This window comes from Chiloscyllium plagiosum, unplaced genomic scaffold (assembly GCF_004010195.1).
Source record: "Chiloscyllium plagiosum isolate BGI_BamShark_2017 unplaced genomic scaffold, ASM401019v2 scaf_3331, whole genome shotgun sequence".
Classification (NCBI taxonomy): domain Eukaryota; kingdom Metazoa; phylum Chordata; class Chondrichthyes; order Orectolobiformes; family Hemiscylliidae; genus Chiloscyllium; species Chiloscyllium plagiosum.
The window spans coordinates 1-13793 of record NW_025210950.1 but is presented as its reverse complement, the minus strand read 5'-3'; the positions used below and the strand labels follow the sequence as shown (position 1 = coordinate 13793).

At 58.0% G+C, this 13793-nt stretch overlaps 1 protein-coding gene across 1 annotated transcript in view; it reads left to right on the top strand.

Moving 5' to 3' along the window:
• Nucleotides 1-7629, top strand: part of LOC122546981 (plectin-like) — a 14907-nt gene extending 7278 nt beyond the window's left edge. The window contains exon 2 of the mRNA XM_043685582.1: nt 2761-7629. Coding sequence (XP_043541517.1) covers nt 2761-7629 — 4869 coding nt within the window. The remainder of the gene's footprint in view (nt 1-2760) is intronic.
• The last annotated feature ends 6164 nt before the right edge of the window (nt 7630-13793 follow it).

Below are 13793 nucleotides of genomic sequence, written 5' to 3'. Positions count from 1 at the left end.
TAGGATGGGGTCCTGGGGGTGGTACCCATGGGAGGGTGGGGCTGTATCTGGACATAGGTTTGGACAAGGGGGCTAGAAAGTATGGAGTGAAGGTTCAGGGTGTATAGGGTGAAGGGTCAGGGTGTGGGATGACATATTGGGGTGTGTGTGTGTGCGTGTGGAGTGAACAGTCGATGTGAATGGGGTGAAAGGTCGGGGTGTATGGGGTGAAGGGTCGGGGTGTATGGAGTGAAGGGTCGGGCTGTATGTTGTTGGGGAGAGGTTGTTTGACTTTGTTGCAAGTTTGGAAGTCAGCATTCTAGGAATGTGGATGCAATTTTAATTACAAAGCAAAGTATGTGGGCAAAGGAGTGAAGGGTAAAACCCATCAGAGCAGCTCTGTCCTACTCAAACCCCATTAATCATCTCCGAAATAACTGCGATATTATTGGAGCTAAGAGTGAGCACACAAATTACAAGCTGTACAAAAAACATTTTAACACAAGTGATGACTGTGTCCAGCTAAACAGCAGTGTAAGACTTGGACTGGGATTCCCTCAATCGTTAAAAAGATGAGAATCATCAATGATATAATTTTTAGAGACACAAGAGAGACAGAGAGAGACAGAGAGAGACCAGAGAGACGAGCGAGACAGAGAGACGAGAGAGAGAGAGAATGAGAGGGAGGGAGAAACCTTTCTTTATTCTCTTACCCGCTGTGGGCTTCACTGGTTGGACCAGGATGTGTTGGCTATCCCGAACTGCCCTTGATCTGTGTGGCTCACTTGGCCATTTCAGAGGGTGGCTGAGAGTTGACCATGTTGCTGTGGGTCTGGAGTCACGTGTAGGCCAGACCAGGTAAGGATGGCAGTTTCCTTCCCTGAAGGACATTAGTGACCCAGGTGGGGTTTTCCCAACAATTGACAATGGTTTCACGAGCAACGTCAGATCACCTCCATATTTCACAAGTTGTGAATTGAATGTAAATCCCACCATTACTGTGGTGTGGGTTTGAACTGAAGGCCCCAGATCATGAGCAGGGGGTCCCTGCTGTGTAAAGCCTCTGAGTTTTCAAGGTATTGAGCAGCATTGTTTTAATGTTTTTGAAATTTTTTTTGGCTGTTAATGAGGTTACTTACTTGCTAAGTGTTTTATCTTCTTGTTTATCTTTCAACACCTTCTCCCTGCATTCGGGTGTGATCTTCTGTTCTCCTTATTATTCTGTTTGTTGGGCAGTGATTAAGGTAAATGAAGATCTGGATTGTCACTGCTGGCTGGAAGGTGTTCTCTCCAATACTGCATGTTCCTGCTCAGTCCAGACTGAGCTTCAGGTGTTGTGACAGTGCTCAGTCAGTCCGTCCACCCATCTCGCGCTCTCCCCCTCCCTCTCTCTCTCTCTCTCTCTCTCACACGCATTCTCTGTATTTCTCGCTCTGTGTCATCAGATACATCATCAGCTCCATTGGTTGTTCCTTGGTTTCTCACTTGGTCTGCCCTGGTGTTGGGTGCTTGGTGTCCAATGTCTAGTTGATCACATCTCCTGTACTTTAAACCTGTCGAGCTAAGTGGGGACTGTGACCTTCTGCTGTTTGGTGCTTTGTGATCAGGAGTGGTTCAGACTCTGTCCCTCACTGCTGTGTTCACTAAAGCTGGGAAGGTGAACCTGACTTCCTTGTTAATTCGAGCTGGTTTCGGGGCTTCTGTCAACATGAGCTGTCCCTTGGCAAAGACCCCGAGCTGGGAGCCAGCTGTTGTGTGCAGTAGATGGTCAGGGATTTGGTGGTGAACGGGACACGTTGTAAGTGCCAAGGCGCTGTGTTTGCACCTTGTTTAATGATGGTTTAACGTACAGAGATGTTGCAATAGTTGCCACTGAGATATTGTCTCATTGTTTCTGGGCAGTGGGACTGGGCAGTGCATGATTGTCTCGAGTGATTCCATATTCCATCCATTCACCTTGTTCCATCTTCAGACACAATTCCAACATGGACTCTGTCCCTGTAAGTCTAACAAAACCCTCACCCAATGGGAGCCCAGTGACCTCTCCCTCATCCAATGGCAGCTCAGTGCCCTCTCCCTCACTCAATGGGAGCCGTGTTCTCTCCCCCAACCAATGGGAGCCCAGTGCCCTCTCCCTCAGTCAGTGGGAGCCCTGTTGTCTCCCATAACCAATAGGAGCCCAATGCCCTCCTCCCCAACCAATGGGAGCCCTGTGTTCTCCCTCAACCAATGGGAGCCCGGTGTCCACTCTCTCAACCAATGGGAACCCAGGCAAAAGTGAGGACTGCAGATGCTGGAAACCAGAGTCTAGATTAGAGTGGTGCTGGAAAAGCACAGCAGGACAGGCAGCAACCGAGGAGCAGGAAAATCAACGTTTCAGGCAAAGGCCCTTCATCAGGAATGGGAACCCAGTGCTGTCCCACAACTAGTAGGAACCCAGTGTTCATTCCCTTAACCAATGAGTGCCCAGTGTCCACTCTGTCAACCAAGTCTCTTCCTTAACTAGTGGGAGTCCTGGGCTCCTCCCCAACCAATGGGAGCCCGCTATCAAATTCCTCACCCAATGGAAGCCTACTATTGACAGGGGCCAGTTTGGTCACTGAAGTCCAGTCGCTGATTGGAGAGGTCTGTGTGCCCAGTCCCTAGTGATTGGCTGCCATTCCCTGTAGTTCTGGTTGGTTTGTGCTCGGTTCTTCACTCAGGCCTGAGTAGTTGTCTGATTTGTTGCTGGCTGTCGTTGTTGGTGCTGACGTTGCTTCTGTCCATCATTCTCACACTTAGAAAGCTGCAGAGGAGCTGAAAGCTGAGGAGCGCAAACGTTTGGAAGAAGTGGAGGCCCAGTTAGAGAAACAGAAGCAGTTAGCTGCTGCTCACGCAAAGGCCAAAGCTGACGCTGAGAAGGAAGCAAAGGAGCTACAGCACAGGATAGAGGAAGAGGTGAGCAAGAGGGAGGCAGTAGCACTGAATGCAGAAAATCAGAAGCAGAATGTTCAACAAGAGTTAAACCAACTGAAAAGCTCCTCGGAAACTGAAATCAAAAAGAAGACAAAGATGGTGGAGGACGTTCTCCTCAGCCGTACCAAGATTGAGGAGGAAATTCGAATTATCCAGTTACAGTTAGAGACTTCCCAGAAACAGAGAGAGTCTGCCGAGTCAGAACTACAACAGCTGAAAGCACAAGCTGAGGAAGCAGAGAAACAGAGGAAGACAGCACAGGACGAGGCTGAGAGACTTCGCAAACAGGTGAACGAGGAGTCCCAGAAGAAGAAACAAGCAGAGGAGGAACTGAAGCTGAAGATTCAGGCAGAGAAAGATGCTGCTCGTGAGAAACAAAAGGCTTTGGACGACCTGCAACATTTCAGGAACCAAGCTGCAGATGTGGAAAGGAGAATGAAGCAGGCTGAGCTGGAGAAGGAGAAACAGCTTCTGCTGGCTCAGGAAGTCGCTCAGAAAAGTGCAGCAGCTGAGCTCCACAGCAAACGCCTCTCCTTTGAGCAGAAAACCACTGAGCTGGAGTTATCCCTGAGACAGGAGCATCAGACTGTGACCCAGTTACAGGAGGAGGCCACGCGGTTAAAACGGCAACAGGAGGATGCAGAGAATGCCAAGCAGGAAGCAGAGAAGGAGCTGGAGAAATGGCGTCAGAAAGCAAATGAGGCCCTTCGCTTAAGGCTGCAGGCAGAAGAGGTGGCTCACAAAAAGTCCCTGGCTCAAGAGGAAGCTGAAAGGCAGAAGGAAGAAGCCGAGCGTGAGGCCAGGAAGAGAGTGAAAACGGAGGAATCGGCGCTGAGACAGAAGGAGATGGCTGAGCAGGAGCTGGAGAAACAGAGGAAGCTGGCCAATGAAACAGCAGAGCAGAAACTCTGTGCAGAGCAGGAACTAATCCGTCTGCGAGCACAGACTGAGAACGGGGAGCAGCAGAGACTCCTCCTCGAGGAAGAACTGTACCGGCTGAAGAACGAGGTGAGTGAGGCCCTTCGCCAGAGGAAACTATTGGAGGAGGAGCTGGCCAAGGTGAAAGCAGAGATGGAGATGCTGCTGCAGCTGAAACTGAAAACTGAGGAAGAAACCAGGTCAACGACAGAAAAGACCAAACAGATGCTGGAGACCGAGGCACAGAGGATGAAAGAGCTGGCGGATGAGGCAGCAAAGCTGCGATCTGCAACAGAGGAAGCCAAGCGCCTGAGACAGATCGCTGAAGATGAAGCCAGTCGCCAAAGGAGTGAGGCTGAGAGGATCCTGAAGGAGAAACTTGCTGCGATTAATGATGCCACTCGCTTAAAGACAGAGGCAGAAATGGCACTGAAGGAAAAGGAAGCTGAAAATGCGCGTCTGAGGCGACTGGCCGAGGATGAGGCCTATCAACGGAAGCTTCTGGAAGAACAGGCCATGCAGCACAAGCAAGATATCGAGGAAAGGATTACTCAGCTGAGGAAGAGCTCTGACCTTGAGTTGGACAGGCAGAAAAGTATTGTGGAGGAGACTTTGAAACAGAGGAGAATCATTGAGGAAGAGATTCAGATCCTCAAACTGAACTTTGAGAAGGCTTCGGAAGGCAAGTCTGATCTGGAAATTGAGCTGAGCAAGTTAAAAAACATTGCGGAGGAAACTCAGCGCAGCAAGAGAGAGGCCGAGGAGGAGGCTGACAAACAGCGAGCCCGGGCCTTGGAAGAAGCCAAGAAGAGGCAAGAGGCCGAACACAAAGTGAAAGAAATCCTCGCCGCTGAGGAAGAGGCTGCTCGGCAACGCAAGGCCGCACTGGACGAGGTTGAGCGGCTGAAGAAAAAATCAGAAGAGGCCTGGAAACAAAAGGAACTGTCAGAGAGAGAGGCGGAGAGGCAGATCAACCTGGCACAGGACGCTGCTCAAAAACGTATTGATGCTGAGGAGAGAGCTCACTTAGCCACAGTGCAGCAGAAGGAACAGGAATTGCTACAAAGCAAGCAGCAGGAGAAGACGATTGTGGACAACCTGAAGGAACAGGCCGAGAATGCCAAGCGCCTGGCAGAGGAGGCTGAACAGGCACGGCTGAAAGCTGAACAAGAGGCAACATTCTGCCGACAACAGGCAGAAGAAGCTGAGAGACTGAAGGAGGAGGCAGAGAAAGACGCTCAGGGAAAAGCCAGGGCTCAACAAGACGCTGAAAAGAGGAGGAAAGAGGCCGAATTTGAAGCTGCCAAGAGAGCGAAAGCTGAGGAGGCAGCTCTGAAACAGAAACAACTGGCTGACGCAGACATGGAGAAACACAAGAAGTTTGCCGAGCAAACACTGAGACAGAAATCGAGTGTGGAGCAAGAACTGACTAAAGTGAAGCTGCAGTTGGAAGATACAGACCACCAGAAATCCATCTTGGATGAAGAGTTACAACGTTTGAAATCGGAGGTGACAGAGGCCATCAAACAGAAGACGCAAGCTGAGGATGAACTCTACAAAGTCAAAATCCACATGGAAGAGCTGATTAAACTGAAGACGAGGATTGAAGAAGAAAACAAGATGTTAGTTTTGAAAGACAAGGACAACATGCAGAAGCATCTGGCTCAGGAAGCTGAGAAAATGAAGAAGCTGGCTGAGGACGCAGCCAGGCTCAGTGTTGAGGCGCAAGAATCAGCCCGTCAGAGAAAGCTCGCAGAGGAAGACCTGGTCCAACAGAGGGCACTGGCTGATAAGATGTTAAAGGAAAAGATGCAGGCAGTTCAGGAGGCAAACCATCTGAAAGCAGAGGCAGAAATGTTGCAGAAACAGAGAGACCAAGCCGAGGAACAGGCAAAGAAACTGTCAGCAGACAAACTGCAGATGCAGCAACGGCTCGAGGCCGAGGCTGAAGAATACCAGAAACGTCTGTTGAGTGAACGTCAGCGTCAGGTTGAGATCAGTGAGGAAGCTCAACACCTGAAAACGTTAGTCTCAGAACTGACTGAGGCTCAGGCCAGAGCCGAGCAGGAAGCCAAGAAATTCAAAACCGAAGCAAAGGAGATCAGCTTGAAGCTTCACGATATAGAACAGACAACAAGAGAGAAGGCCAGCACAGTGCAGAAACTCGAACTTCAGTGGATCCAGAGTAAGAAAGAAGCCACTGAGCTACAGGACGCCATTGCAGCGTTAGAGAGCGAGAAAGAGAAACTCAAACAAGAGGCAGATCTACTCCAACAGAAAGCAAAGGAGGTAATGTTACTGACCGTCACCTTGGGACCGACCGTCACCCTGGGACCGACCGTCACCCTGGGACTGACCGTCACCCTGGGACTGAGCCTGACCCCGGGACTGACCCTGACCCCAGGACTGACCGAGACCCCGGGACTGAGCCTGACCCCGGGACTGAGCCTGACCCCGGGACTGACCGTCACCCTGGGACTGAGCCTGACCCCGGGACTGAGCCTGACCCCGGGACTGACCCTGACCCCAGGACTGACCGAGACCCCGGGACTGAGCCTGACCCCGGGACTGAGCCTGACCCCGGGACTGACCGAGACCCCGGGACTGACCGAGACCCCAGGACTGACCGTGACCCCGGGACTGACCGAGACCCCAGGACTGACCGTGACCCTGGGACTGAGCCTGACCTCAGGACTGACCGTGACCCCAGGACTAAACCTGACCCTTGGACTGACCTTGATCCTGGGACTGACTGAGACCCCAGGGCTGACCGAGACCCCGGGACTGACCGTGACCCCGGGACAGACCGTGACCCCGAGACTGACCATCACCCTGGGATGGACAGTGACCCTGGGACTGACCAAGACCCTGAGACTGACCGAGACCCTGAGACTGACTGAGACCATGGGACTGACCAAGACCCTGGGACTGACCGAGACCCTGGGACTGACCCTGACCGTGACCCCAGGACTGATCGTGACCCTGGGACTGACCATCACCCTGGGACTGACAGTGACCCTAGGGCTGACCATCACCCTGGGACTGACAGTGAGCCTGGGACTGACCCTGACCCCGGGACTGACCCTGACCCCAGGACTGACCGAGACCCTGGGACTGACCGTGATCCTGAGATGGACCGTGACCCCGGGACTGACTGTGACCCCGGGACTGACCGAGATCCTGGGACTGACCGTGACCCCGGGATTGACCGTGACCCAGGGACTGACCGTGATCCTGAGACTGACCGTGACCCCGGGACTGACCGAGATCCCGGGATTGACCCTGACCACGGGACTGACCCTGACCCCGGGACTGACCGTGACCCCGGGACTGACCAACACCCTGGGACTGACCGAGACCCTGGGACTGACCCTGGCCCCGGGACTGACTGTGATCCTGAAACTGACCGTGACCCCGGGACTGACCGAGATCCCGGGATTGACTGAGATCCTGGGACAGACGGTGACCCCGCGACTGACCATGACCCCGGGACTGACCATGACCCTGGGACTGACCATGACCGCGGGATTGACCGTGACCCCGGGACTGACCGTGAACTTGGGAGTGACCAAGACCCTGAGACTGCCCAACGCCCTGGGACTAACCGAGACCCTGGGACTGACCCTGACCCTGGGACTAACCAAGACCCTGGGACTGACCAAGACCCTGAGACTGACCGTGATCCCGGGACTGACCGTGAGCCTGAGACTGACCGTGACCCCGGGACTGACCGTGACCCCAGGACTGACCGTGATCATGGGACTGCCCTGGGACTGACCTTGACCCTGGGACTGACCTTGACCCTGGGACTGACCGTGACCCCTGGACTGATCATGACCCCAGGACTGACTGTGATCCGGGGACTGACCATCACCCAGGGACTGACCGTGACCCCGGGAATGACCCTGACCCCGGGAATGACCCTGACCCCGGGAATGACCATCACCCCAGGACTGACCTTGACTCCGGGACAGACCGTGACCCCAGGACTGATCGTGACCCCAGGACTGATCGTGACCCCAGGACTGACTGTGACCCCGGGACTGACCATCACCCCGGGACTGACTGTGATCCTGAGACTGACCTTGACCCGGGGACTGACCTTGACCCGGGGACTGACACTCACCCTGGGACTGACACTGACCTCGGGACTGACACTGACCTCGGGACTGACCGTGACCCTGGGGCTGACCGTGACCCCGGGGCTGACTGTGACCCCGGGGCTGACTGTGACCCCGGGGCTGACTGTGACCCTGGGACTGACCCTGACCCCGGGACTGACCGAGACCCTGGGACTGACCCTGACCCCAGGACTAACCCTGACCCTGGGACTGACTGTGACTCTGGGTCTGGGATTGACTGAGACCCCAGGACTAACCCTGACCCTGGGACTGACTGTGACTCTGGGTCTGGGACTGACCGTGACCCCAGGACTGACCGTGACCCCGGGACTGACCGTGACCCTGGGACTGACCAAGACCCTGGGACTGACTGTGACACTGGGACTGACTGTGACCCCGGGACTGACCGTGACCCCGGGATGACCCTGACCCCGGGACTGACCCTGACCCCAGGACTGACCGTGACCTGGGACTGACCGTGACCATGGGACTGACCGAGATCTCGGGATTGTCCGTGACCCCGGGACTGACCGAGATCCTGAAACTGACAAACGCCCTGGGACAGACCGAGACCCTGGGACTACCCTGACCCCGGGATGACCCTGACCCCGGGACTGACCCTGACCTGGGGACTGACCCTGACGCTGGGACTGACCGTGACCCTGGGACTGACCGTCACCCCCGCACTAGCCCTGACCCCGGGATGACCTTGACCCTGGGACTGACCCTGACCCTGACCCAGGACCGACCCTGACCCAGGGACTGACCGTGACCCTGGGACCGACCAAGACCCTGGGACTGACTGTGACACTGGGACTGACTGTGACACTGGGACTGACTGTGACCCCGGGACTGACCGTGAGCCCGGGGCTGACCGTGACCCCGGGGCTGACCGAGACCCCGGGACTGACTGTGACCCTGGGACTGACCCTGACCCCGGAACTGACTGTGACCCTGGGACTGACTGTGACCCTGGGACTGACTCTGACCCCAGGACTGACCGTCAACCCGGGACTGACCGAGACCCTGGGACTGACCGAGACCTTGGGACTGCCCGTGACCCCGGGACTGACTGTGACCCCGGGACTGACTGTGACCCTGGGACTGACCCTGACCCCGGGACTGACCGAGACCCTGGGACTGACCCTGACCCTGGGACTTACCCTGACTCTGGGACTGACCCTGACCCTGGGATTGACTGAGACCCCAGGACTAACCCTGACCCTGGGACTGACTGTGACTCTGGGTCTGGGACTGACCGTGACCCCAGGACTGACCGAGACCCTGGGACTGACCGAGACCCCGGGGCTGACCGTGACCCCGGGGCTGACCATGACCCTGGGACTGACCGTGACCCCTGGGCTGACCGAGACCCCGGGACTGACTGTGACCCCGGGACTGACTGTGACCCTGGGACTGACCGTGACCCCAGTACTGACTGTGACCCCGGGACTGACCCTGACCCTGAGAATGACCCTGACCCTGGGACTGGCCGTGACCCCGGGACTGACCGTGACCCCCGGACTAGCCCTGACCCCGGGAAGACCCTGACCCCAGGACTGACCCTGACCCCGGGACTGACCGTGACCCTGGGACTGACCGTGACCATGGGACTGACCGAGATCTCGGGATTGTCCGTGACCCCGGGACTGACCGAGATCCTGAAACTGACAAACGCCCTGGGACAGACCGAGACCCTGGGACTACCCTGACCCCGGGATGACCCTGACCCCAGGACTGACCCTGACCTGGGGACTGACCCTGACGCTGGGACTGACCGTGACCCTGGGACTGACCGTCACCCCCGTACTAGCCCTGACCCCGGGATGACCTTGACCCTGGGACTGACCCTGACCCTGACCCAGGACCGACCCTGACCCCGGGACTGACCGTGACCCTGGGACTGACCGTGACCCCGGGACTGACCGAGACCCCGGGACTGACCGTGACCCCGGGACTGACCGTGACCCTGGGACTGACCATCACCCCAGGACTGACCATCACCCCAGGACTGACTGTGACCCTAGGACTGACCATCACCCCAGGACTGACCTTGACTCTGGGACTGACTGTGACCCCTGGACTGATCATGACCCCAGGACTGACTGTGACCCTGGGACTGACCATCACCCAGGGACTGACCGTGACCCCGGGAATGACCCTGACCCCGGGACTGACCGTGACCCCGGGACTGACCTTGACCCCGGGACAGACCGTGACCCCAGGACTGATCGTGACCCCAGGACTGACTGTGACCCCGGGACTGACCATCACTCCGGCACTGACCATCACCCCGGGTGTGACCCTGACCCCGGGACTGACTGTGATCCTGAGACTGACCTTGACCCGGGGACTGACACTGACCCCGGGACTGACACTGACTTCGGGACTGACACTGACCTCGTGACTGACACTGACCCTGGGACTGACCGAGACCCCAGGACTGACCGTGACCCCAGGACTGACCGTGACCCCGGGGCTGACCGTGACCCCGGGACTGACCGGGACCCCGGGGCTGACCGAGACCCCGGGGCTGACCGTGACCCCGGGGCTGACTGTGACCCCGGGACTGACCCTGACCCCGGGACTGACCGAGACCCTGGGACTGACCCTGATCCTGGGATTGACTGAAACTCCAGGACTAACCCTGACCCTGGGACTGACTGTGACTCTGGGTCTGGGACTGACCGTGACCCCGGGACTGACGGAGACCCTGGGACTGACCGAGACCCCAGGACTGACCGTGACCCCAGGACTGACCGTGACCCCGGGACTGACCGTGACCCCGGGGCTGACCGTGACCCTGGGACTGACCGTGACCCTGGGACTGACCAAGACCCCGGGGCTGACCGAGACCCCGGGGCTGACCGAGACCCCGGGACTGACTGTGAACCCGGGACTGACTGTGACCCTGGGACTGACTGTGACCCTGGGACTGACCCTGACCCCGGGACTGACTGTGATCCTGGGACTGACTGTGACCCTGGGACTGACCGTCAACCCGGGACTGACCGAGACCCTGGGACTGACCGAGACCTTGGGACTGACCCTGACCCTGGGATTGACTGAGACCCCAGGACTAACCCTGACCCTGGGACTGACTGTGACTCTGGGTCTGGGACTGACCGTGACCCCAGGACTGACCGAGACCCTGGGACTGACCGAGACCCTGGGACTGACCGTGACCCCAGGACTGACCGTGACCCCAGGACTGACCGTGACCCCGGGGCTGACCATGACCCTGGGACCTACCGTGACCCCGGGGCTGACTGTGACCCCGGGACTGACTGTGACCCCGGGACTGACCGTGACCCCGGGACTGACCGTCAACCTGGGACTGACCGAGACCTTGGGACTGGCTGTGACCCCAGTACTGACTGTGACCCCGGGACTGACCCTGACCCTGAGAATGACCCTGACCCTGGGACTGGCCGTGACCCCGGGACTGACCGTGACCCCGGGATGACCCTGACCCCGGGACTGACCCTGACCCCAGGACTGACCGTGACCTGGGACTGACCGTGACCATGGGACTGACCGAGATCTCGGGATTGACCGTGACCCCGGGACTGACCGAGACCCTGAAACTGACAAACGCCCTGGGACTGACCGAGACCCTGGGACTACCCTGACCCCGGGATAACCCTGACCCCGGGACTGACCCTGACCCCGGGACTGACCGTGACCCTGGGACTGACCGTGACCCCCGGACTAGCCCTGACCCCGGGATGACCCTGACCCTGGAACTGACCCTGACCCTGACCCCAGACCGACCCTGACCCCGGACTGACCGTGACCCCGGGACTGACCGTGACCCCGGGACTGACTCTGGCCCCCCGACTGACCGAGACCACGGGGCTGACCGTGACCCTGGGACTGACCATCACCCCGGGACTGACCGTGACCCTGGGACTGACCATCACCCCGGGACTGATATTCACCCCAGGACTGACTGTGACCCTGGGACTGACCATCACCCGGGACTGATCCTGACCCCAGGACTGATCCTGACCCCGGGACTGACTAAGACCCCGGGACTGACCTTGACCCCGGGACTGACCTTGATCCCGGGACTGACCGTGACCCTGGGACTGACTGTGACTCTGGGACTGGGACTAACCGAGACCCTGGGACTGACCGTGACCTCAGGACTGACCAAGACCTCGGGACTGACCCTGACCCTGGGACTGACCGAGACCCTGGGACTAACCCTGACCCTGGGACTGACCATGACCCCAGGACTAACCCTGACCCTGGGACTGACTGTGACTCTGGGTCTGGGACTGACCGCGACCCCGGGACTGACCGAGACCCCGGGACTGACCGAGACCCCGGGACTGACCGTGACCCTGGGACTGACCGCGACCCCGGGACTGACCGAAACCCCGGGACTGACCGTGACCCTGAGACTGACCGAGACCTCGGGACTGACCGAGACCTCGGGACTGACCCTGACCCTGGGACTGACCGAGACCTCGGGACTAACCCTGACACCGGGACTGACCGAGACCCTGGGACTGACCGTGACCCTGAGACTGACCGTGACCCTGAGACTGACCGTGACCCCGGGACTGACCCTGACACCGGGACTGACCGAGACCCCGGGACTGACCGTGACCCTGAGACTGACCGTGACCCTGAGACTGACCTTGACCCCGGGACTGACCGCGACCCCGGGACTGACCTTGACTCTGGGACTGACCGTGAACCCGGGACTGACCGAGACCCCGGGACTGACCGAGACCCCGGTACTAACCCTGACCCCAGGACTAACTGATCCTGCGACTGACCAACACCCTGGGACTGACCGTGACCCCGGGACTGACCGTGACCCTGAGACTGACCAACACCCTGGGACTGACCGAAACCCTGGGACTGACCCTGACCCCGGGACTGACCGAGACCCCGGGACTAACCCTGACCCTGGGACTAACTGTGATCCAGGACTGACTGTGACCCCGGGACTGACCATCACCCTGGGACTGACTGTGACCCCGGGACTAACCTTTGACCCTGACCCCGGGACTGACCGAGACCCCGGGACTAACCCTGACCCTGGGACTAACTGTGATCCTGCGACTGACCAACACCCCGGGACTGACCATCACCCTGGGACTGACTGTGACCCCGGGACTAACCTTGACCACGAGACTGACCGAGACCCCAGGACTGACCCTGACCCTGGGACTGACTGTGATCCTGAGACTGACCGTGACCCTGGGACTGACCGTGACCCTGGCACTGACCGTGATCCTGGTACTGACCGTGACCCTGGGACTGACCAAGACCCCTGGGACTGACCATGACTCTCGGGCTGACTATCACCATGGGACTGACGATGACCCTGGAACTGTCACCTCAGACCACACTGACCATCGCCCCCAGACTGGCCATCAAACCCAGACCAAACTGACTATCATCCCTCAATTGTACTGACCATCACCCCAACACTGACCATCTCCTCCCAGACCACACATGCCATTGCCCCCAGACAATACTGACCATTACCCCAAACCACACTGACCAATGTCTGCTGACTACACTAACCATCACCCCCCAGGCCATACTGTCACTGACCAGTACCTCCCAGATCACACTGAGCAGCACCTCACACCACACTCACCATCACATCACAGACCACACTGACCATCACCCCTAGACAGTGCTGATCATCACCTGCAGAACTCGCTGACCATTAGCTCGCAGATCACACTGACCATCAACTCCAGAACACACTGACCATCATCTCAAGACCACACCCACCAACACCTCCAGACCACACTGACCATCACACCAGACCACACCGATCAGCAATTCCAG